The sequence below is a fragment of the Temnothorax longispinosus genome, chromosome 9 (assembly GCF_030848805.1).
Source record: "Temnothorax longispinosus isolate EJ_2023e chromosome 9, Tlon_JGU_v1, whole genome shotgun sequence".
Taxonomy (NCBI): domain Eukaryota; kingdom Metazoa; phylum Arthropoda; class Insecta; order Hymenoptera; family Formicidae; genus Temnothorax; species Temnothorax longispinosus.
This window is the reverse complement of record NC_092366.1, coordinates 6,412,034-6,437,868: the sequence shown is the minus strand read 5'-3', so window position 1 is coordinate 6,437,868 and position 25,835 is coordinate 6,412,034. Positions and strand designations below refer to the sequence as shown.

Genomic DNA, 25,835 nt, shown 5'->3' with positions numbered 1-25,835 from the left:
GAAAGGAGTTCCTCCGCTAGATGAAGTTGAGCAAGCATAATTAACTTCATCCATGGAAGAACGGAAGAACTCCTTTCCCCCACTCTCCATGGATAGAAAGAGAGAAGTGCTCTCTCGAGCTCGAAGTTGACCAGGCCTGATATTATATATATGTATAATATAAGATATATAATATTGTGATATCTCGTAACGTTTTAATTAAATTCAAAACGCTTTCAGATTCAGACAAAGATCAGATTTCTTTCCGAATCTATCGAAGTCGAAAGAAAGGGCCGATAGTTCGAGAGCGCCTTTTATATTCGTTAATTAAACGATTTTTCGCAAAGGTCCAAGCACAATCCTAAAAATCCAGACGACGACACACGACACAATGATCTCAAATCTTTAAATTAATTAAATGATATGTAATGTAATATCTCTGATTTCTAGCCTTTGTACATTTCGCTTCTTATTCTCGTATTTATTTACGTGTTTGTACTCATAGCTAAGTACTAAGTACGATTAATTCAAGTGGCATGCGATATAATACTAACCATGCGCCCTTCGGGTCGGCTGAGTACAAAGCATTTATCTAACAATCACGTGACGTAGGTAGGGGTGTATTTAATGGTCGGCGGTATATGCTGGATACGCCAGGTGTTGTCTTCATCGTCAATCTTTGACGTTCTTCCCTTACCGTTTATTCCACCTCGTTTGATCCCTTTTACTCGAACCGACAATTAGTAGATAGCGCGACTTTATGCTAGCTTGTCGTTTGCAAAATTCGGCATTATTTAATAAAATTCAATAAATGTACTAGAGGATGGCGGTTGCGCGAATTAATTTTTCATACAGTTTAAGAAATTAATCATTTTTTAATAACGGATGATAACGTTTGCGTCTGACATCTCATCGAGACAAAAGAAAATTAATCGAGAGGATCAATCAGTTCGATATGTCAGAAAAGGAATTCGTATCGGTTTTCCGAGATTCGAAGCAATCATTATATCGATATTGAATCGGCAGAAACGAACAGATTCGATCTGTAATTTTATCATTACCTTCTCTATTGTCCTCGACTTTATTTGTACATATTAATCGTCTTTTAGTCTAAGCCTGTTGCGAGCGGCACAAGGCCCGGCAACAGGGTCCTGCTGATGAGCTTTCAAGTTCAGGACCAATCCCGATACGGTCTCTGACAGTGTGCTGGCTGGCTTTTCGATGGATCAGACGCTTATTGTCATCGTGGACAGCCTCTTAAGGATCTCGATTCGATAGATTGGTGGCATATCCAGGCTTTTGTTTTCGATCTGAAGTTTTCAGGTCCGGAACACGTCCGGTCCGGACGAGGATTAGTGATGCATTCTCCGTTCTCCCTAGTCCCATTACGCTCACGCGCGTTAAATTGTCAGTGTACATTCCATATCGCCATTGATCGATCCGAATAATATCTTGGCCAGGGTATCACGCCTTCCGTGTTCTTCCATCTCCACGCTTTCCATACTCTCGCGACATTGTCATCCGGAGCTCGGAGGCTTGGGTTTCTCCCAAGGAGACTGGGACTCGTTGTTATTGAGAGCCTGGAGTGCCACTACTTGGAGGCGGTCTAAAAGGGTGTTTTCTTCGCATGGCATTGGGCTAGCTGAGCGCAAGGGATTAATCCTGGAATGTGCTGAGGGTTAATAAGTAGGTCGATAAAACTTCCCACTGCCCAAGGGAGCAGCTCTCGCTTCCGCGTGATCCATCGTCTGCGTTCAGCGACCACAAAGTTGTTACGTAAGTAAGGTACCCTGTCGCGAAGGTCTGGCCACAGGGAGAGGTGTGCTCGAGGCGAGCTCGAACCTTCAGCAGGATTAGTAGCCGAGAAGGTCTTTAAAACTTATTTATTTATTTTTTTCTCGCTCGACGACGTTCGTCTGCGACTCCTTAAATAAGCGTAGCACGATTTTTAAGGCGCAAAATTTATATATTTAGCTCGTAACGAGGAGTGAATACGAGGGCGGGCTTTTGATTTTTGGCTCGCGTTCACCGAGTCGAGTCCTACCTTTCCTTTTGCATTAGCGCCCGTCATGTCGGTGGAATGAAAAAAGAAAGAAGCAAGACGCGACCAACCCTCGCCTACTGGAGTATTATAGGAATCATTAATATATTATCATTCATTAGTTATCGCATGTAATAGTAATAGTGATAATAATAATAATAATATCGGCAACAGTAATAACTAGTAATATAATCTAATTTAATGTATATTATATATTTATTAATTAAGTTTGAGAACGTGGTGTTGTACTGGTTTTTTTTTCTATTTTCGGCAAGCTGGCGGCTTGACTCTCGGTTGAGATTGCCCGACTTCCCGGGTCGATCGACGTTTTCCTATTAACACGAAAGAATTCCAATACGCCACGTCGATTTTCGCTCGTATCGCTTGGAACGGCCTCAAAAATTTCAATCGGCGGGGATTAAAAAAACAAAACAAAAACCAGTCAATCGAGTGTCCCTTTTTTTATTTTCTTCTTTGTTTCATCGCTCTGTCGTCTCTCGAACGCTTCGTGCAGCTTCATGGTAAAGTCCGCTCGACGGAAGAACGAAAGGGGGCAATTCTCGGTCGAGTAAACGTTCGTTGAGGAAAATCGGGGTCCCCCCCTTGCCCAGATATACGGGAGAGAGAGAATCGCGATAATTCCGTCTCTTATCGAATTCAATCCCCCTCCCGAGAAGGAAAACGAATGAAAAGGAAAGACGCGTATCTCTCTGTTCTCTCTGAGTTCGCCACCACTTGCTTCTCTTTAGAGGGATAATTTCCGCAACGAGATGGGATAATTTCAGTCGCGTGGACACTCGTTCCTTTCGCTTACGCACGCATACACCGATCCATTTTCTAGATAAGGGTAGCGAGGACGGTAACGAGAGTACAATGTAGAATAGCATCGGGCCCCCCTGCATGGCTTCTCGTTTTTCTCTTTTTTTTTTCTTAACAAGTATATAGCAGGACGCTGTTATTCTCCTCGTATTCCGCAGAAGTGACAATACAATAATAAAGCGTCTCTGACGACGACTTTCGGGTCCAGCGGGTGTCGCGGAACTCCGGGGAGGCATCGTTCCGCTCTCTCGAAATTTATTTTTCGGAGAAAAAATTATTATTGTTCTTTCAGTCTCTCCCTCGTAAAAATCGAATCCACGGTGATGCGATTTGATCCGTGGATCGATCGACACGTCTTCGAGGGGGGACGACGATGAACCCGCGAGTCCCCGCGACGCCCGGTGCGCGCATAGCGCGCGACCACGAAGGGAAATCAAAATTCCACATTGACACACTTCCGAAAAATTGTATATTTACAATTAGCCACGTAATGCGCCCCGAGACACCATTGTACGATACTTCCAACCGTCTATAAGTACACCGAGGATCGTTATTCTTGCTAAAAGAAAAAAGAAAAAAACTTTTTATAGGGCGAAAACTCGGAAATTTATATCGGTTCGACGATGCCAAAATAGTATTAAATGATTAAGTGAGACGACTAGGCGAGTTTGTAATAACAATAATCGATGTTCACGGAGAGCGAAAAATAACGAACTGTCCGAAATACAGGGTTGACACGCAACGACGGTGGTCGACGACAATTTCTTATTTGCGGGCGCCATAAATCTGTTAAAATAAAACACCGAATGTTCTCTCCCAGATAGAATGTCTGAATAAAATTAATAAATCGGTAGAAATTAATAAATCGGAGATTTTCGCGCGGTTCTTTGTCTCGACGAGTCGTTGCATGGATCCCTGTATAAGGAAGAAAAAGAAATCCGAAATCTGTTCAGCAGAGTGATTAATTAAAAGAGGAGGGCGGGGGGGTTTACGATCGGGCAGATTAAGAAAAAGATAAATGTTGAAGAGTGTATTTTTTCTTCCAATGCCAAAAAGATGCCATTTTGTTTTGTACGAAAAAACCAGCGAGAAAATCCTGAAAAAAGAGAGAGAGAGAGAGAGAGAACGAACGAACGTAGCGAGTGAGGAAGAACGAACGAGAGGGAGAAGTGCGAGAGCAAATTTTTTAAATAGTTCGTAGCATGCGTATGGATGTGTAACAATAATGAAGCAAAAGGGAAAAAAAACAAGACAAAGCGAAACGCAAGCAGACAAAAGTCGATGTATATGTCCCGCGAAATCCGACTTTACGCGCCTTAATCCCGTCGTCGTTGATGGATCGACGGAGAACCGGCGGAATACCCGGGTATCCGTTTTTTCTCCCCAATCGTGCGAACGCAGATCGGCGAAGTGGGACGCGAGAGGTAGCACCATTCGTTAAATTCAAGGCCGCGTGCCACCAACACCGATTAACATTAACCCGTCCGATACTTTTTTTTCCTTCGATCATGAATATCGCCAAAACGAATAAAAAAACGCGAGAGCAGCATTTGAGAATTAGAAAGGGTCCGGTGGTCCACGAAGGCCGGGGTTTGTTAAACCGGTTTGTTGGTGGTCAGCTCGCAGCCTGAATCCGCGATGATGTGTACGCTCTAAGGACGTTAGCGTTACGTATACACCGACCGTATATGTGTATATATATTTTTGGATAAAGCCATGAAGAAATTTTAAATCGAAATTCGGGCGGGGACGCGCGAGAACGTGATTATCTCTCGGCGGATTCGCAGCTTCTCACGAGATTGGCGAGACACGTTCTTCCCGAGAGCGAGTGACAGTGAGAATGAGAGTGAGAATGAGAGAGAGAGAGAGAGAATGAAAGAGAAAAAGTAAAAGATATAGCCGAGAGAGCTTTCACGCACGTCGCTCCCCTAAATGTATTTATGAATATTTATTTACGCGAAGAATGGAAGAAAATTTAATATATTGACGATTAAAGAGAGGTGGACGTAAGTTATAAGTGTAAGTTTTCTAAGAGCCATATAACGTGTAAAGCACCTTTGTCCGCGTTAATCGCGGCACAAGTTCTCGGAACGATGAATGTAGAAGACAGCGAAAGCAATGGTATAAAAGACTCATTTCACGGGGGAAAAAAATGCGAGAAATAAACGCGGGGGCGTTTCAAGTTTAATAATAAAATTTCGTTCAGGATGCATGGATGTGTCCACTTAAGATTGAAGTATGCTTAGAGATACGGTAGTGAGTATATGATATGTATAAGTAATAAAATAAATGATTTTAGCTATCGATGACTATTATCAATGTAAGAATACATTTAGACAAAGATATGTGGTAAGACAGATGTAATTGTCCTTTGTGAATATACATAAGAGAGAAATGGAAAATACAAAAAACTTTTATGAATACACCTGCTTTCATCTTTATTCACGTCTTTCATCTTCATTCACCCGACTTTATCGGATTGCTCAAACGTGGTCGCGAATGCGGACAACGAAAAGTGATATTCGCCCATATTATCGGAAACAGCTGGAGCTGGAGACACGTGCGGCGGCGGCGTGACGTTTCGCCGTGTCATGCATGTCATAGCATAAGGGCCTGAGCAGAATGGATGTCTCGGCAGTTTTATGCCTTAAGTCTTTGTCTTATGTAACGCACAATACTGTACATAAGGTATAAAACATTGCCTTAAGGTTATAGACAGCCATTCTGCTTAGGCCCTTTAACGCACGCGATGAAGGCAGGGAGAAACACTAATGTAAGTATCGAACAATTTCTGCGGATGCGTGTTTTTATTTGTTAACGCTAGCGCACGATCTATCGTATTGTTTAAAGTATAAGGACTTGCCAATCTTGCCATCGGTGGTGAAGGGAGTTATGTATTACAGTCGCTGCCAGTGTTCAGTAGAAGATTAACCTCGAAGCTCGCTGACGGGTTGGTGAACGAAGAGAGAATCTCGAAACGATCGACATCGGAAAATCCACATGTAACGATTGTATTATGTATTACGGGTGAAGCTCTGATTCACACGCGAGATCGTTGACTTTGTGTTTTCTTTCGCCAGACGTCGAGCCTAACCTATAAGCGCAGGGAATGGAGCAGATTTCCGCCTCGTCCACGCCGGACGACGTAGTTTCCAGCCAAAGGTTGTTACCGTCTACTCAGGATCCCGGATGGAACGATCCACCGGAGTGGGCGCTGTCGTCGCAGCATAATTCGTCCGGGACGTCCACCAGGAGACTCCTGAATAAGCGAGTGGCATTCCCGCTATCCTCGGAAACATCCTCTCTGGAGAAAGCTGACGTTCCGCCTCCTTCCTCGAACATGCCTCCCATTTTACAGTCTACTGGAGTGCCTACAATAACCACGGCTCCCCATAAACCTCTTCTGGCTCCTACCGATAAAGACTGTACGACGAAGGCACCAGAGAAGGACGAAAATTTTGATAAAGATCAAGCTCTGACAGAAATCTTGGCCAGTTTAGAATCTGTGATGACGGAGCAAAAGATGGAAGAGAGCAAGGTGAAGGAAATGCGAAAACGCTTAGATACTATGAAATCTAATTGGATTGAAAATAAACTGAACGATACAATACAGAGAAATATCTTGAATGTATCGAAAGGTAAAAATCTTATGTACTCATATGTTAATGTATACGATCATAATAAATATGTTAACATGTTATGACCATGATAAATATATTAGCTGTATATATTTGTAACAGCTATACATATAATTTTCAGCACTCCTAAGAAAAGATGTCAAGGAGGCCGACAAGATCCACATCGCTCTTATGACGCAACACGCAAATGTTTGCCGTACATGGATGCCAGCCATCAGGCATGTAATTTTCGAATTGAAAAAGGAATGTGAGAAACCCGATGTCCCGCAAACAGAGCAATCGCCTCTGTTATTCGTCGATTCGAAGAAAAACTGAATTTATTGCTAGAATCTCGTAAATATAAGAACTAAAAATAATATAAAAAAGCTCGTAAATATAAGAAAAAAATTACGTTTATTCATTATTCATTGCTTTTTGACATATTTATACGCGACCGCACGTGATATTTTTATAATGATCGAGTGCATCGAACAACACGATATTATGTAACGATCGATCGCAGTTCATTGCGGGAAAAATTGAATTACGTGAATAAAGATGAAAGCAGGTGTATTCATAAGTTTTTTGTATTTTCCATTTCTCTCTTATATGTATATTCACAAAGGACAATTACATCTGTCTTACCACATATCTTTGTTCATATCTTAGAGTTCTACCCAAAATTCTCATCAGAACGCCTGGAACTTTCAAAAAAATGTGTGTGTGGACTTAGTCGAATTTCACGCGTTGCATTTTCGAAGTCGAATATCTTCGTAACTAGTAGCCGGATCGCTTTCGACCATAATAATAATTTCTTTTGAAACTCTTATAGATCTATCCAAAACTCCCATTCAACTCTTCCACTAACTAGGGGCGATCCGACCACTAGTTAAGTATTACTAGTTAAGTAGTTAAGAAAATATTCGAAGATACAACGGATGAAATTCGACAAAGTCCACATAAAATTTTTTTAACTTCTATCAGTTGCAAAATAGACATTCTGCTGAACGCAATTTTAACGAACAAATTTTATCTGTGAAAGTATTTTACAATAAAAATAAAAATAATTACAGTATAAATAATTACTTTTATTTTTTATTATAATAACATTGATTTTATAATAAAAGAAATATAACTAAAAAAAACAACAGATTATGTCTGAATCGATCTTAAATCAGAGATGTATTCACGGAGGGAGTTCGTTATACGAGAGTAATATTGATTATAAATCACGCAGCAACGATTTACAACGCGTATTGCCAAACATGCAACGATAAGATTATCGTAAACAATATCAATAAGTAAAACGTATAATTTAATACATCAAGTAGATGGTCATGGCGTATTAAAAAGTTGAAAAAAGTTACGTGCAGCGTGCGTATACTCTTTAAAAAGAAACTGGAAATCAGAACTATCGAATTTTTAAGTAGAGGTGGCAACTTCACACGTCCGCGTTCATCAGTTTTGATATTTTTACTTTGATCCATATATGTATAGTGCAAGGATTCGCATATAATAGATACAGAAATGGCTATCAATATCAAGTATAGCTTGAGATACCGGAATTTTGACATAAATTATTGACAATAAGAAATTTATTTTTCGCTCGTTTGAAGCAAGGCTATAATGAGAAGTAAGACCATTATACGAGCATTAATAGATGTTACAGAAAATTCATATCTAATTCTTATATGTATTATTGTAACCTTGTAACACATATATATTTCAACTATTCACTGTGTTCCGATCACAGCCGGACTTAATACACAGTTATCATTAGAACGTTAAAAAACCCTTCCATCCCCCCCCCCACAATTAAATCAACACGATTTAATTATTAAAAAACTGTAAAGAATTTATTTGCGAAAAATATCACCGCCAGGGTTCGAACCTGGAACCTCCCTCATTCCGTGTAGGGCGTCGTACCAATTCGACCACCGAGGCATGTGTGGTAAATTCTTTCCAGTTTTTTAATAATTAAATCGTGTCGATTTAATTGTGAGGGGATGGAAGGGTTTTTTAACGTTCTAATGATAACTGTGTATTAAGTCCGGCTGTAATCGGAACACAGTGAATAGTTGGAATATATATGTGTTACAATAATACATATAAGAATTAGATATGAATTTTCTGTAACATCTATTAATGCTCGTATAATAGTCTTACTTCTCATTACAGCATAAATTATTGATTCATAGCGTTTCCATATATTTAAAAAAACTTACGCTTATTGTACGACGCGGACGTATCGAAAGCTTAAATTAAAACTTTCTAGTTTCTTTTAAATAAAAATAGTACCAAAATAAATTCAAATCAACAAGATAGCTGAGACGACAGAGGAAACTATGCTGCTATTCTCTTTTAAAGTATATATTGCCACCTGTAGAACGCATTTCACGATCGCTTTATCAACATACACTCTTCAAAAGATTTTGAAACTTTTTCAAGACTCTATCATGTTCTAGGAACTTAGAAAGTGTGTAAAGAATGCCGGTATTCTCCGCACAATCGCTAAAAAATCTCCAATATAATTAAGATTATATACGCAAAAGTTTTAGGAAATATATAATAAATGAACAAATTATCCCCTCTCTAAAAGATTAAAAGAAATTATATATCGACGTATTTTCATATTTTTAATTAAATTTATTACTTATCTAAAGTTACGTATCTAATCATATATAAATTATTCTAAATTAACGGTAAAACGTGTAGAATTTGGATGAAAATTATACTTTGTCGATGTCAGCAGTTTCTTGCGTGTAATACGTTAGCGATCGTGCAAAAGCATCATAACGCATTTTCTCCTCTGTTGTTCCATTTTCTACATTTAGAATTCTAGGTGGTTGATTTATGAATCCTTCTATAACGGTGGAGTACATCCGAGAGAGTTTCCCGGGTCCGAAATTATGCAATAATTATGCGTTGATTAAAGAAGATCCGCGCTGTTAAAGGTTTCTCGACCATCGTAGTCGCGTTGCAACACGAATGCTAACGAAGATTAGCGAAGTTAATCAGAAATAAGAAATAGTAATTTCAGAGAAATGCACGCGTGCGTATCTTTACGCATTTTGCTTCGTTTAATTAAAAAAAAATATTGAAAGCGGGTACTTAAAATGTGAAAACGGAACAAATAAATTACATTCAAAATTTATGATGTGTGTATATATTATATATATATATATATATATATATATATATATATATATATAAACATTTATCAATTTTCCATTTATTTTACCGGACTCATCAAAGTAACACGGCATAATTTCAATAGATTCATAAAATATTTTAAGGACCTCTCGTCCTTATACTAGAGAAAATCGATTTTCTTAGGATTTTCTTGAAACTGTGAATATACGTTAATTTAGGTGTGCTTTATGCGTGGTATAAATTTTAGTACCTCTTCCGGGATAAAAAATAAAGATACTAAGCCTCAAAGTTTCAAAAAAAAATTTAAAATTTAAATTTTTTTAGTTTTGGCATTTTTTCCTTATAGAACTAGACGAGAGGAGCAACTTTGGTCCTCTTGGCCAACCTCGTATCTCTTACCGTTTGGCCTGGAAAACCTTTTCATTAGTAAAAGTTGAAACTTTGAGGCTCAGTATCTTTATTTTTTATCCCGGAAGAGGTACTAAAATTTATACCACGCATAAAGCACACCTAAATTAACGTATATTCACAGTTTCAAGAAAATCCTAAGAAAATCGATTTTCTCTAGTATAAGGACCGGAGAACGTCCTTAAATTACGTGAGGTAAATTGTAGGAGAGAGCGGTAAAAGTATCCATTACAATGATAAGGCGAATGATAAACGATAAACTCGCTTTTCTTGAGGAGATACTTCTACCGGCGCGATACATTTTGCGAATCGTTAGTTTGCAACAAGAGTCTCGAAGAGATCAGATAACTTTCTCGTGGCGCTTCATCACCAAGACAGAAGTCTTGAAGAAGACGTGAAGGATCGCGTATAGGGTCGACGGAAAGTTGATAACACGAATCTACGAAACAGGTCTATTAAATAAGCTCGAGCGAAACGGACGGAGGAACCGAAATAAGCTAACCGAACATATGACATCGTCATCTGCCTTCAGTATCAAGACAACGCGTTATCAACGTGAAAAGCAGCTGACCGTAAAAGACAACCAGGTAAAAATGCGAAATCGACACTTTGATCGGATTATTGAATCGAAAAAATCCACTTGTGCCACGAGATACGATCTGCCCGAATCGGCACACGCGAGAAGCTCCTTTCGACTCCGTCGAGAAACTCGGAGGAACGTGAGTTACTCATTTACATCCCTAAAATGACACGTTAAACCTAACGCATTCACCCCACTTGCTCCGAAATTCCCTTTCTCACTTTCAGAGTCCGCCTCACCTGTTAACGAGACGGAGGAACCCGTCCTTGCCGCCGTCGTGATCGCGATCTCCCGATCCTCGATCCCATAAACGCACCGCGAGAGACCTTCGCTGGAATACTAATGACACGGATAGTCATTTATGGCACGACCACGCATTCCGCGTAGAGCAGGAAGGAGCCCGTCTTAAAGGATCAGAGCATTTTCAGGGCGGAAAGTCTCTCTCGGAACAGTCAGATTTTTTTGGAGTGTTAGATTTTTTAGATTTCTCACAAAAGATTAGGACGGACCTCGGTCATCTTTTCTCGTTTGTGTCTCCTATACATAAACCACGTCGAATTGAATATTCAAAATAACAGGCAACTCGGACCCGTGTCGACTGAAGATCTACGTGACAAAACTTGTACGTTAATTACGAATATCCGAATATTATAATTGTATTATATCCGGTTATTAAATTGTAATTTGCATTCGGTACTCGGGAAAATACGTACACTAAGAACGTATTATAAAATTGTCAATTAGGTATTGTCTGTGACAATTTCATCCACAGAGATTATATAGCGAACTGCAAACAGAAAAACAAACCCTATGGAAGCTACGCAATATTTCTACGGCTTTTCGAGGAATTTAATATTTTTTTCTTTGTACCTAAGAAGGATTTGTGTGAAACTTGTGTGGCATACGAAAACGCCGCTAATGATTTAAATTCGCGTTAAAGTGAAAAAAATCACTCACCGGCCGATGCGCAACAGCGGAGTTATAGTTGTAACCCTGCGTTGATCTGTAACAGAAATATTTTTACATTAAAGAATTGCAGTGCCCAAAATAATCGATACTTGTACGAGAAATGAATTAATGATTCCAGTACATATAGGGTGTTTCATTTTAATCTTCCCAGGCAAATATCTCGAAAAATATGAAAGATACGGAAAAACGTTTCAGACAAAAGTTGTTTGGTTCGAAGAGTCTTGCCTTCACTGGCCGGATCAATGTTGGATCTTGTCTTCATTGGCCGGTACACCTTGGGTATGCTAATGCCAGCGGGATTGTAACTTTCAAGCCTTGTAACTCGAAAAGTACTTCATGAAAAAATACTCAAATATAGGGTTTTGAAAAGCTCTTTAGGTAAGCTACAAGAATATACAATGAAAAATAGGGAGTTTCATTTAAAAAAACAAAGTTAAACTCCATATGACCTCGGCACGTTCACTCAAGGTCAAACCACGGACACCATCTTATGTCCCCCTTCGAACCAAACAACTTTTGTCTGAAACGTTTTTCCGTATCTTTCATATTTTTCGAGATATTTGCCTAGGGCGATTAAAATGAAACACCCGGTATAATGTAAGGGCGAATCACGTCGCGCTTGAGAAAGTGGCAGAATACGCCACAGGACAGCAAAATAATAAACGAATAACAATCGAGTACTCACCCCACGGTTGCTCCGCCGTCACCTGATGCCTCCCAGACCTCCTACTCCTCTCCGTGGTCCTCCACCGGTGTCGCATCTCTGTCGGCGCACTCACTCACGCGACGCGGCAACGTTCACGAGCGAAAATCCACCTGACAACTACAGTACTTGCTGCACCGATACCAGCATCTCCACTGCAAAAAAAAAAACAATAATTATAAAACACTGAACTCTCTTGTAGAACTGTCGAAAATAATTGTTAGAACCGCGGAAAACGGAAAGAATCGCCGCGTGTCATTAGCGCGACACTTGTCGCGAAACGTCGCGCTGGGCGAGGATAAAAATTGTTCAAAAATTGTTAATTGATGAGATATCGATTTGAAATTGCATACATGTGCGGAGAATTCGATTAAAACTATCGGGAACTCTCGTCAAATATAATAATGTTCAACACGTTTTGATACTTCAGAGGAGAAAGCCGTGCTAGATTCGCGAAGTGAACACATTTTTTCTATTTCGATTTTTTAATATAAGGAATGTAAAACTCGTTTATTTTTTATAATGTTTTTATATGTAGAACTATGAAAAGTGCTGTTAGAACTCTCGGTATATTTTTAAAATTATTATCGTAGAATGTCTCGGGCCAATTTCACAGATCCGAGAAATCGTAGTTCGCATATATCACACGCGAAACTTCCCCTCGATACATCATTCAAGAAAGCGATAATAATAATCGCGACGATCGTAATTCGTCCATATCTCACCATTATTACGTTTGCGCGAGCGTTACTTCTGTAGCAACTTACGATAATTCCCTCATTTACGCGTGGAATCGAATTATCGTAAGTTACTACATATCTCCGTTTACGCGGTGGAATTATCGTAAGTTACTACAGAAGTAACGCTCGCGTATCCCCGTCACCCGAAAAAAACGACCGCGACGAGCGTCTTCCAGGAAAACGGAGCCGACGCGAGGGCAAACATGGCGCGGATGTAAGTATATCGCGCTCGCGACGAAAACCGCGCGAGCTTCTCGACGGGACGACATCGACATGGCGATTTGGCGATCGCATTCGCGAGCGCAATTACTCGCATCGAACGAATATGTAGCGTTATTGCGTTGCGTACTTACAGGAGAGGCGAGGCACGGTACTCGGATGCCTCCGATGTGTACCTCGATGTATAATTGTCTCGCGCGCGAACGCCGACCTCGATCGCGGGTCGATACTCCAGGGATTCCACCGTCGTGCTCGTTACCACATCACACACATCACGCTCGTTCGCGACCGAATACGATTACGTCGATTACGATCGAAGCTGATCGAAGGATCCACACGGCGTCGCGACGTCGCAGCCGTACCGCGCGGTGTCCTGATGGGAACTCCGAACTGATGGGAACTGATGGCTGATCAGCTGATGGAAATTGTCCCCCACCCCTTACATTCCTTCGCGCAGCCGGGCGCGCGCCGAAATCTCTCATCGATCGATACCGTGCTACCGCTACCGCCCGCGCCGCGCGCCGCGCACCAACGTCATACCGCCCGTGTTGCGTGCGTACCGTCGCACCCGTGTGAAGCGGCTTAGCCCCCAACTTAAAAAAAAATTGATTTTTTTAGCTTATTTGATTGCTCATCGTTTGCACATGTATGCACATTTTAAATTTTCGTTTGCACACTTCTAGTAAAAAAGTTATTAACAAAACAATTTTGGGGGGGCCACTTCACATTAGCCCCCCCAACTACGAGCAAATTAGATCCAAATAATCTTAATCGATAGATTTTTGTTTGCACATTTCCAAACAAGTCGATTTTTCGTTTGCACATCCCCAAGTTTTCGTGTATATAATAATATAAAATGTGTTTATGAATTATACAATTATCTTTACTATAATGTCACAATAGTAACAACGTGGCGAGACGTCATTTGTTAATAAACGCATGTAAAATTCAAATTGTTTATTATTTATTATTAAAAAATGACAATGGCTAAAGTTCTGTGTTGAAAGATATGATTCATATTTATAATATGAATAATATGAATTTATAACATGATATATGATATACTGTTTAGTTTATACTCTGCGTTATTGGAATATCTCAATTTTCTTACTAACAATTACGTCCTTCCGTTTATTTAACATATGATAAAGCGCGCACGTGCCGTAAAAATCGGGCGCCAAATGATTTCTGACTTTCATAAAACGCTTATATCTCGGCAACCGCAAACGATAGAAAGATGATTTAACTATCACTCGTTAGTTTGAAATCTGCCCTATTGGACGTAGTCATTATTATAATACTGGCAATTTTACAGTTTCAATTACTAAGACGAGAAAGTGCGCAAGATCTTAACGAAACTTTTTATTTTATTTTAACATTTCAGAGCTTCGACTTTCTCACCGAGAGCCGCCGGACGGTATTCGTGGCTACACATTTCTTGTTGGCTAGCATTTTGCAACAGCATTCTAAAACTCTTTATCGTCTAATATTGTTCGAGAGAGTATGCTTCATATTAAAGGACACATAACAATATTCAAATAAACTTATTTCTCTAGATTCAGTCGGCGTCGCGTATCGTATTTCAGAGCGCCGATCTTCGGATACGCGACACCGACTTATTAATATCTCGAGAAATATCGTTATGTGTCCTTTAATGCGAAGCATACTTTCTCGAACAATATTAGACGATAAAGAGTTATAGAATATGCTGTTGCATATATAATGCTAGCAAACGAGAGAAAGAAGCTTGTAGTTCGCTCAACGAGAAAGTCGGAGCGCCGAAAATGCGACAAATGACACTTAAAAAATCTCGAGAAATACGTTCGTTTTATCATTGTTATCTGTCCTTTAATGTGAGGCATGCTCTCTCAAACAAGATTAAACGATAAAGAGTTATAGAATGTTGTTGCATAATTCTAGGCAACGAGAGAAAGAAGCTTGTAGTTCGCTCAACGAGAAAGTCGGAGCGCCGAAAATGTGACACATGACACTTAAAAAATCTCGAGAAATACGTTCGTTTTATCATTGTTATCTGTCCTTTAATGTGAGGCATGCTCTCTCGAACAAGATTAAACAATAAAAGGTTATAGAATGTTGTTGCATAATGCTAGGCAACGAGAGAAAGAAGCTTATTATTGTAGTTCGCTCAACGAGAAAGTCGGAGCGCCGAAAATGCGACAAATGACACTTAAAAAATCTCGAGAAATACATTCATCTTATCATTTTTAAATATTCTTTAATGTGAGGCATGCTCTCTCGAACAAGATTAGACGATAAAAAGTTATAAAATGCCTTTGCATAATGCTAGGCAACGAGAGAAAGGAGCTATACGAATGCCGTCGCCCGATACTAAACGAGTCTCAGAAATTATACGTTGATACAACGCTAATTGTTTCATGAACTTGTTAATCTCTATTAAATAATTGGAAATTTTTTATCGAAGTAATGTAAGTTATATCTTGCTGTTCCGAGAAAAACACATGCATTACGGGTTTTCTCAATTTACTACGGTGTCATGATCACCGTGGGAAATGAGTTGAAGCGTTTTACGTGCCGCCTAAGCGTCAATTAATTGTAATTTAAACAAATATAATTAATAAATATACTAATAATAAACGAAATTTCGTATTTTAGTGTTTATAGGTTAAATTTAAACAATTAAAAGAATTTGATCACGTATCGTAGAGATGCACAAAAGATCATAACAATGGTCGAAAGTACACATTCTATTAAGAAGTTAAGCGAAAATGGCGACTCTCAGCGTCGAAAACTCGCGTTTAAATCGGCAAAAGTATCAGCATAGCATGTTAAGCAAGAAGGTTGACGGAGGTATTCTAAACGAGGGTGTTACCTCCCCACATTGCCTCCGCTTAGTCACGCCGCTATTGGTCAGAGCGCGGGAGCCTACTGCCCCTTCTGTGCATACCCGCCAGCGCTCTGATTGGCCGTGGGAGGGGCATCCGTACCGCGCGCCGTTCCGACGGCGATGGGTAATAAGTGGGGGTAGGCGTGCCGCTGCCGGAATACCTCTGCAACTTCCTTGCTCATCATGCTTCCCGCGTAACAGGAGCGATTTCTGAGAAATTACAAACGACTGCAAACTCGTTCTGCCGCTGCGCGCTGTTCGAATACCTACTGCAACTTCCTTGCTCACCCTGCTTGCCGCGTAACAGGAGCGATTTCTGAGGAATTACAGACGACTCCAAACTCGCGATTCTCGCTTTTCTCACAACTCAAAATTTTTTTCATAATTTTTATGATCTTTCAAGCGTGTCAACGAATATATAATTCACGCGTACGCATAAGCGATATATGTATGTGTATATTGCAAGATTAACAATAAGATGATAACAAATTGAAATCAACTGTAATAAATGTTTTATCCAACGAAGTATACCTCGTGGTTTCAGGGAATAGTTTGTTTCATTAATTAATAAACAAATTAAATATTGCAGGTACTATTTTATAATCAGGAGAATCTTCGTATTTTGCAAAATCTATTTGATCGGTACGAACAATTGCTGTCATGTTGATTTAATATACGAGTATGTAATAATATCCTATCAGTGATTACCGTCGCCGTCGGATCTTTTTTGGTTAAGGTGGTCCTTTCGTGAGAACAAGTATTAGATAGGTACCTAAATTTGATATATGTTAAATATACAGTAATAAGGGGCATGTGTACGAAAAATCAAGTGAGGTTACCGACACTTTACAAGAAATAAGTCATTCTAAATGTGCGTTCGCGGAGCGTGCCATTGTCATTCTATCCTTGTTTACATCTAATGAACGAGAAAGATAGAATGATGCAAATCGCCACGTCCGAGGTTTTCAACGAATAATACATGTACTTAGCGATCAGATGAATACATTATTCATGTCTTAAAATATTCCCTGAAGTTTCCGGATTTCGTACATACCTTGAAAATAAAGGCTTGCCGAATGTTTGCTCTGATATATGAGGTTAAATAAGTAGTGGTCCAATCGCATATTGCTTTACTCGTACTGTCATGCCTGATCTAACCTAAATCGAGTCCAACCGCACTACTATTGTGATATTTTTTTAATTAGTAAATAATTAAATACGATTAAATCGTGCGTGTAAAATCATATTATATTATTATAATTATTGGGATGTTGTGTAATGTTTGTCAATATGTCTGTTTTCAATTACCTCATGACGGACTGTTACTTGACTAGCTGGGTCCGCGAAAGGACCACCTTAAGATATATTAAAAATTTTAATAGTACTTTGTTTATGCCTTTATACCAATAAACAATATGCGATTTAAAAATTTTAAAATAAAATGTTTTAAAACGTTATTGAATAAAATAAAACCACAATAAAAACGTTTCCTAAATCAGCATACGAATTTTAAAGAATTCTTAAAAAATGACGTTACGTTAACATTGTTATGTGCCCTTTAACATAATGCAAGATCTCTCGAACAACGTTAAACGATAAAAAGTCTCAGAATATTGTTGCATAATGCTAGCCAACGATTAATAAATTCTTATGTGTGTATCTCTGCAACCACCTCAGATATAAACATTATTCAAAAACGACATAAAATATTGTAATTAGCGCTAATGTGATTGCAATATCTAATACATCTCACATTAGGGAGGAAGCTGTGACAGCGTAAACGACGCTGCTTTGGAAGCAGGCCTCTCGCTACTTAAAATAAATCTTTAAAAATCAGTTAGTAAAAACATCGAAATATTTATGAATTTTACGGATAGACGTTGCCGTGCATACACACACACACACACACACACTCACTCGAAAGTAGGTCAAAGGTCATGTGTCGCTGGCTTGGCGCGAGAAAAAAAAGTCTTCCCTATCGTTTATTGCAAGTATTTAAGCTACCACCCAAGATATAGAGATGATTCGAAGAGGACTGTTTAGTTTATACTCTGCGCTATTGGAATATCTCGATTTTCTTACTAACAATTACGTCCTTCCGTTTATTTAACATGATAAAGCGCGCGCGTGCCGTAAAGATCGGGCGCCAAATGATTTCTGACTTTCATAAAACGCTTATATCTCGGCAACCATAAATAATGGAAAGATGATTAAAGAAAGACTTTGTACTTTATACTTTGCCCTATTGGTATTACTCAATTATATTACTCGCAATATATTATGTACTTTCGTTTATTAAAGCGATAAAGCGCGCGCGTGCCGTAAAGATCGGGCGCCAAATGATTTCTGACTTTCATAAAACGCTTATATCTCGGCAACCATAAATAATGGAAAGATGATTAAAGAAAGACTTTGTACTTTATACTTTGCCCTATTGGTATTACTCAATTATATTACTCGCAATATATTATGTACTTTCGTTTATTAAAGCGATAAAGCGCGCGCGTGCCGTAAAGATCGGGCGCCAAATGATTTCTGACTTTCATTAAACGCTTATATCTCGGCAACCGTAAATGATAGGAAGATGATTAAAGAAAGACTTTTTATTTTATACTGTGCCGTATTGGTATTACTCAATTATATTACTCGCAATTATATACTTTCGTTTATTAAACCAATAAAGCGCGAGCTGGCCAAAAAAATCGTGCGTCTTGCCATTCATCATTTTCATTAAACGCTTATATCTCGGCAACCGCAAACGATAGAAAGACGATTCAACAAGCACTCGTTACTTTGAAATATGCCCTATTGGAATTATAGTCATTATTAATATACTGGCAACTTTACAGTTTCGATTACTAAGACGAGAAAGCGCGCAAGATCTTAACGAAATGTGCGCCGAGCGACTTTTTATTTTCATTAAACACTTGTCATATATCTCGGCAATCATAAGTGATAGAAAAACACTACAAAATCGTTTTAGCCTTTTTTCCTCGTTTTTAATGTTTTTTTTTAAGCTGATTTCATGAATAATTGTTTAGTATTTTTGTTGCAGCACTCGTGATAAAGGACAGGCACGTCGAGTTTCACTTCGATATCGGCTCCGGAATGACGAAGATAAGATCACCTTATGCCGTCCAACCCAGTGTGTGGCGACGTACGTAATGGTGAATCGAGATTTCAAGGATGCGAAATTGTCGGTGAATATGGTGAGCCCTTTGTGGAAGGCAAATCACTTGGGGCTGCGAGAACCATGAACTTAAACACGCCTCTTTACATCGGAGGAGTATAGATCACAGAAAAATCACGATCAATCGGGACGTCGGTGTCGATCGCAGCTTCCGTGGATGCATAAGCGAAGTAAGCTTATTAATTATACGATTTATACGAGACAGATAGCGATATACAAAATCCCGTAACTATAGCTCTTTAACTTAGCATTATTATTTAATGACAAATTTTTTATAAAATCTAGAAGCAGTTCTCCATTAGCATAAATAAAGAAGCCTCTTTCAGTTTTATATCCAATATTATATCGTTATTTTAATGAAATTATAGAGAGTTAAACTGTGAAAACTTTAAAAGAAACCCTGGTAGAAACCCCAATTGAAACATTTTTCGAAAAAACTTAGACAAAATAATAATGAAATATTTCAGATGTTTTCTGCCAACATATCTTTGTAGAAATCTGAATAAATATAAGAAAATCCGCTCAATTTTTATCTGCATGTATAATTAAAAATATATAATAATTAATAATTCCATCGCAAGAAAGAAGGAGGAACTCCATTTAATGAGCGTTTGTTGATTTATATTACAGCTCGAAGTTTCGTCGATCAGCGTGGACATATAGTGAAGTCATCGATCGACGCGACTAACATCGAGGACTGTTCGGAGCCTCATCCGAATCAGACGATGATCCATACCACTATCACTACTCCAGCACCCACGCAACCGCCGACAACGTCATACGACCCCTGCGCATCGAACCCCTGCATCCATGGCCAGTGTCAAAGTCAAAACGATGACTATTCGTGCGCATGCGAATATGGATACGCGGGTATAAACTGCGAGAAGATGCAGAAGCAATGCGAATTTCTCACTCCGTGTAGAAACGGCGGTTCCTGCACGGACCTCCACGAGTCTTACAAATGTGATTGTCGCCTCGGTTATAACGGGCAAAATTGCGAAAGGCGTGAGTATACTATTTATATGTAAACTATATACATACTATGCAAAAAAAAATAATTTCTTAATTTTTTAAAAATACGAAAAAGAGACGAAAATTATTTCTCGTGACGTTTGTACAGGCGTTTAGATATATGTTTCAAAAAGCGTCACTATAATAATTAAAAGATAGTTATTATAATATAATTATTACTAAAGATATATAATAATAATTTAAAAATATAAATTAATAAATAGAAACAATTATATAAATGATCTAATTATGAATAACATGGACTCAATGGACTGTATATTTGCAGTGGCAGAGATCACGTACGATGTTGCCTTTAGAGGAGATGGTTGGCTGGAACTAGACAGAGATCCGTCATGATGCACGAAGAGGAGCGTGAGGTTTTAGGCCTCGAGATCAGCACTAATAAGAGTCGTCACGGATTGATCATGCGGCACGGTCAAACACCGAACGATCTAACTCCCGACGATTACATCGCTGTTGCTGTAGTAAACGGGTAAGCAATGTGCACCGCATTATAAGACAAAACTGTCCGCTGTTCTAATCTTAAGATATCCACGAATAGATATCCTTGAATATTAACATCATTTTGTGTTTTTCTTTTCTTTGTTATCCCAGGTAGGGGAGAGTGGGCTCCCTTGAGCCACGGGGTCCAATGTGACAGTGCGAGTTTTCTGTATTAACGTTCTGCAAAATAGTCACAGTGGGTATGAAAACTTTTGTTTTCAAAATATATAACTTCCATAAAAAAATTATGCCGAAATAAGCATGTATACTTTAGTTAAAGACAGATAAGTAATTGGAGCCTTGCAAAGTAAATTTTTACTTGTCATAACTTTTTGATATGTATGGATTTCTAGAGATTCTACAGTTAGAAAAAAATTCATAAGACGTTCGTCGGAATCTAGGTTCAATACCAACGTGCGCACAAAAACGTTTAATTGTCCTGTATCTGAAATATTTACGATAAATAATATCGATGTTTAGTGGGGTCCAATGTGACGCAGATTGATGGGGTCCTCTGTGCCACGCTTACAGAACTACCTAACCTAGGTACGTGACAGCGCGAGTTTCCGTAGTGTGTTTCGATCGCGGAATAGTAAATGTTAGTGCCTAAATTTTCCTATAAAATGAAATAATTTTCATCGATAATCATATCCACACTTTCATTTTCTCTTTTTTTTGCCCTTTACTTACAGATCACATGTAATCGAGTCGCTGTGAGACAATATTTGTTTATCTCTGCTAGGTTACGATAAAAAGTAAGGTTATAGGACTTTGTTTTCAGTTTTCAATTTCTTAGGTCATCTGATGAAACAAATATGACATGATTATTGATAAATTGGTTCTCTAGCACTTGATTTTTCTTTTTTGTAGAGAGAGTAGTTAATAATAAACTACGTTGAAAAACATGCCGCGACAGAGAAAGAAGAAAACGGAACGGCAGACTGTTGATGCCGGTACGATGGAGCTGGGGATTCGCAAAGTTGCAATTGACCAAAGATCTGTAATAAATAGGATTTAAACAGATCTCTTCTACATGTCACAGAGTACCCTACCTTTCACATTACATATCACAGGGTACCCTACCTTTCACATTACATGTCACAGTGTACCCTACGCTGTGGCTCAATCGACCCCACGCGTGGGGTCCACTGTGACAAACGCAGCATTTCGAAATATCATTATTTTTGCAAAATATTTCTGACAATTTACTTTTTAAATCATTTACAAACAAAGTTTATTATATTAAACATCGAATAGTACCATTTATATTCTAATGAAGTTATTAAAAACCATTTTTAATGTCATTTGAAAAAACGTGGTTCAAGGGTGCCCACTCTCCCCTACGTGGAGTATCAGCTGGGCTTCGGTCCCGCCGTGATTCGCGTCACTGCCCATAGTGCGTCGATGACGGGGAACGACACAGGATAATCCTGAAACGTCAAGGAAGCGATCGGCAGCATCGAGCTGAACGGCGAGCACACCGAGAGCGGCGTCAGCGACGGGCTTCAGCAGATCCTGAACGCGAGGAGTAGCGTTTACCTGGGCGGCTTACCGGACCTACGCGATGACTTACGGCAGATACCAGGACGGATTCTCCGGTTGCATTTTAAGTACACGCTGAAGGTGCAGGACTCAGGGGCTATCGACATCGGCGACAAGGCCATCAGGGGAGTGAACGTCTCGCCGTGCACCAGGTAAATACTGAATGAGGATTTTGAGAAGGATCTTTTCTCCAAATTTGGAATTTCTCGATACTTGTTACATTAAACCGCTTCTGCCGTCTGAAGTCGATTTCTTCTCATCGGTCTTTAGATTTTCATTAATAAATTTAGCAATTTAAATTATATTAACAAATATAAAATTTGAAAATACTTAAATCTTCAATTCGAGCCTTACTTCGAGCCGATAATCTAATTGTAAAAATTATTCAAACGATGTTGATTATTAAAATAATTATACGCGGTAATGTCTGAAGTGAAAACTAATATCGTTGGATGTTATTTCGCATGCTGCTCAGAGTAAGATGGATACCATCTTCACTGGTATTCACGAATGCGGATGCGGACGGATTCGATGCGTTTGTACCACCGCCGCCGATGAACATCATTCACCCGAAACCCGCCGCGTCTAATCTTGCCGCGTACGACATGACGAGTTACTCATTATTGATTATACTTCAAAAATCTCATCGCTTTGACTAGGGATATTAAGGAACAAAGTGTACTTTTCACGCTGTTATGCGTAGACGCAGTTAACGTTCTCAATGACTTGTTAAGCTAAATGAATAGAATTATCGAGCTCACTTGTCGGAAATACACATTTCCCTTTAGACCAAATAGTTATTCAATCGTTATCAAATCGAGATGCGAGTGTACAACAGTACTTTAAAGGGCGTGGTGTATTTCTGCGAATTTGCAATATGTACAGCTAATAAATTTGTAAATTATTTAATGCTTGACATACCGACGCCGGAAATAACACGGCGAAACTACGGTATGTCACTTTTCCATCGTTCCAGATTTTCTTCCGTCACAAATATCAATTTAATATAGGTACTCAACGTTCTCAATTATTACTATTTATGTTATACTATCAATTTTATATATATTTTTATTTATTTACAGTGATTAAACTGATAGACTTCCTACACGTGGTGCAGACTTCGGAAGATACTGAAGAGAAAACCTGCATTTGCATCTGAGGAATGTACCGCGAGAATTCGTATCATTGACGAGCGGTACCGTTGATGTAAATGTTGCGTTTAAATACAAATATATACGTTGAATTTTTCATACATATCTAATATTTTGAGGAGGACACTAAAAATATAAAGGATCAAAAGCAAGTCTGTTGTCACAGCTAATCAAACGTTGTCAGAACATTGTGTTAACATAAATTACATAAAGATACAACTTTTCGATTGCAGTAATTTGATTTAACGGGACATCCTGCATACACGTGCAAAAATCGAAAAGTGAAATTTAAAAAACATGTATCCCTTTAACGGTTTATTGCGAACGACTATAAGGTAACGTGTGAAAGATACGAAAGTAACTATTGCTAAACGAGCAACAAAACAATTTTATATCCATAGATATACCAGAGTTTACCTGCACTAATTAATATATTGCTATCGATATTTTATAATTGAAATAACTATAACGTTTTATACCGCTTTATTTGTACAAAAAAAAAGGTAGATATATTTAATTCGCGAATAACGAATCATTATTTTAAAAGCGACAGAAAAATGCATTTTTCTCATCTAGAATTCATCGTTTACTGTCAGTTGCGAATGTAAATACGGAAGGGATGTAGCGATTAAGCTAAGCTTTCTCGATTCTCACGTCTTTCCTGTTTCTCCACATTCTGTTTCCTGTAATCAAGCTTCGCGGTGTCTTATTTTTGCGAATCAGCTAGACGACTACGAGCAGCTGATACGGTGACTGATACGAGAGGAAGATATGTGTTGACGAGATAAAATACATAGTTATAATTTTTCACTGCCACATGCTGATTTACTCATATTTATATGACAAGATTTGGCGTCATATGTAGGAAATACATGTTATTCAATGGAGTAAGAGTGTAATCAAAAAGCTTTAATAAGACTTTGATCCCGTATTACCGAAAAGACAATAAAATCTCGTCACAACCAATGCCATTTCGTTAGAGAAACGATAAATACGACTTTTCTACAAACGATATTATAGGTGTCGAATTTTTGCACGTTGGAAAGAGAATGCACATCATGCACATTTATATATTTATAATGCGGAATGCATACGATACGGACATTACCCTCCATTGACGTTGGCTTTATTAATCCCTGAAAAACAAGATTCCTTGAAGTAAAACGCATACATCAACAATCAAAACTGTTGATTCTTCCGAATCCAGATTGCACTCATACCATGATGAATACTTATCGTTTATCGTATATGTATATGTAGGTGCTTAAATGTGATTTTTAATGCGAGGAAATAACAGACAAATAATCAAGGATCGATAAATAAATAATTGATAGTGAATGAGTAACTGGCGGCATCATCAAACGTATGTTTTTTTATTAAAAGATTTTAATCAGTTTGCGTGATATATAAACGAAGAAAGTTACGTATGAGAGAGAATAGCGGTAGGAATAAGGATGGCATAAGGAAATTGTGTGTTGCTACATATATAAAATTTATATCAAATAGATTATGGGAAATCCGCGTATAAAGTAAACAGTAACTATCGTTCTCTAATTTCTAATATTCTCTACATTCGAGACCATATGAAAGTAAAACGTACAATTCGATAGTAATAACAATTATTCGGCCGCCAAGATGTATATCGAATACATATACGAGCGGAAAACAATTATTTTTGTTTTCTTTTTCTTATATCTGAAGGTGGAAGTGCTTTGGCCTCTATATACATCCACTGATGTGTAATGTTTGCAGTTATAGTTAACGTTCTCGATCAACATCCTCGATAAGAATGATTTGCAAGGCTCACGGCCGCCGAGTCCTTCGGAGGTTCCAAAGAAAACTAAAAAAGGAGTAAAGTGTAGACTCAGATTGCTTGACGAGCAGTTTTTCTTTCTCCTTTAAGGTGATCCTAAACCCGTGATCCTAACCGGTTTTTTTCAGTTTTTTTCTTAGCACTAATCTTTTAATTGGCTTTATAGAAATGCAAAATTCTTGTCTAGAATTAAAGTACGCATCAAAATCTAGGTCATGGTGGTCGAATTTATATGTGGTGGTCGTCACGTATAACAAAAAATATTAATTTTTTTTCGTTTTTGATATAAATCCGACCACCATGGCCTAGATTTTGACGCGTACTTTAATTCTAGACAAGCATTTTGTATTTCTATAAAGCCAATTAAAAGATTAGTGCTAAGAAAAAAACCGGTTAGGATCACGGCTTTAGGATCACCTTAAGAGTTAATGATGTTTACTTGAAACTTTAAAGTCGCTTAAGGCCGCTAGAACTGGTTCGAGAAACGGTCTCGCATAAATAAAAATGCTCGCCGCGGAAGCGAACGTAGC

At 38.6% G+C, this 25,835-nt stretch overlaps 1 protein-coding gene, 1 long non-coding RNA gene and 1 pseudogene across 3 annotated transcripts in view; 2 read left to right on the top strand and 1 right to left on the bottom strand.

The window, feature by feature from the left end:
• LOC139819612 (uncharacterized) overlaps window positions 1–14,829 on the bottom strand; it is a 39,028-nt gene extending 24,199 nt beyond the window's left edge. Inside the window, exons 1-2 of one of the 2 annotated variants that reach the window (XR_011733782.1) lie at window positions 12,252–14,829; window positions 11,555–11,600 (exon numbers count right to left, since the gene is read on the bottom strand). This is a non-coding gene — a long non-coding RNA (uncharacterized lncRNA). Of the gene's footprint in view, window positions 1–5,698; window positions 5,833–11,554; window positions 11,601–12,251 lie in introns of those variants that run through there. The other variant, XR_011733781.1, reaches the window with a different exon arrangement.
• LOC139819611 (uncharacterized) lies at window positions 5,570–7,029 on the top strand. Its single transcript, XM_071789095.1, has 4 exons — window positions 5,570–5,612; window positions 5,743–5,841; window positions 5,920–6,477; window positions 6,599–7,029. Exons 3-4 carry the CDS (start codon window positions 5,949–5,951, stop codon window positions 6,790–6,792), a joined length of 723 nt encoding a protein of 240 aa, XP_071645196.1. The 5' UTR covers window positions 5,570–5,612; window positions 5,743–5,841; window positions 5,920–5,948; the 3' UTR covers window positions 6,793–7,029.
• A 1,146-nt stretch (window positions 14,830–15,975) lies between the features above and the next one.
• Window positions 15,976–25,823, top strand: LOC139819191 (pikachurin-like; annotated as a pseudogene).
• The last annotated feature ends 12 nt before the right edge of the window (window positions 25,824–25,835 follow it).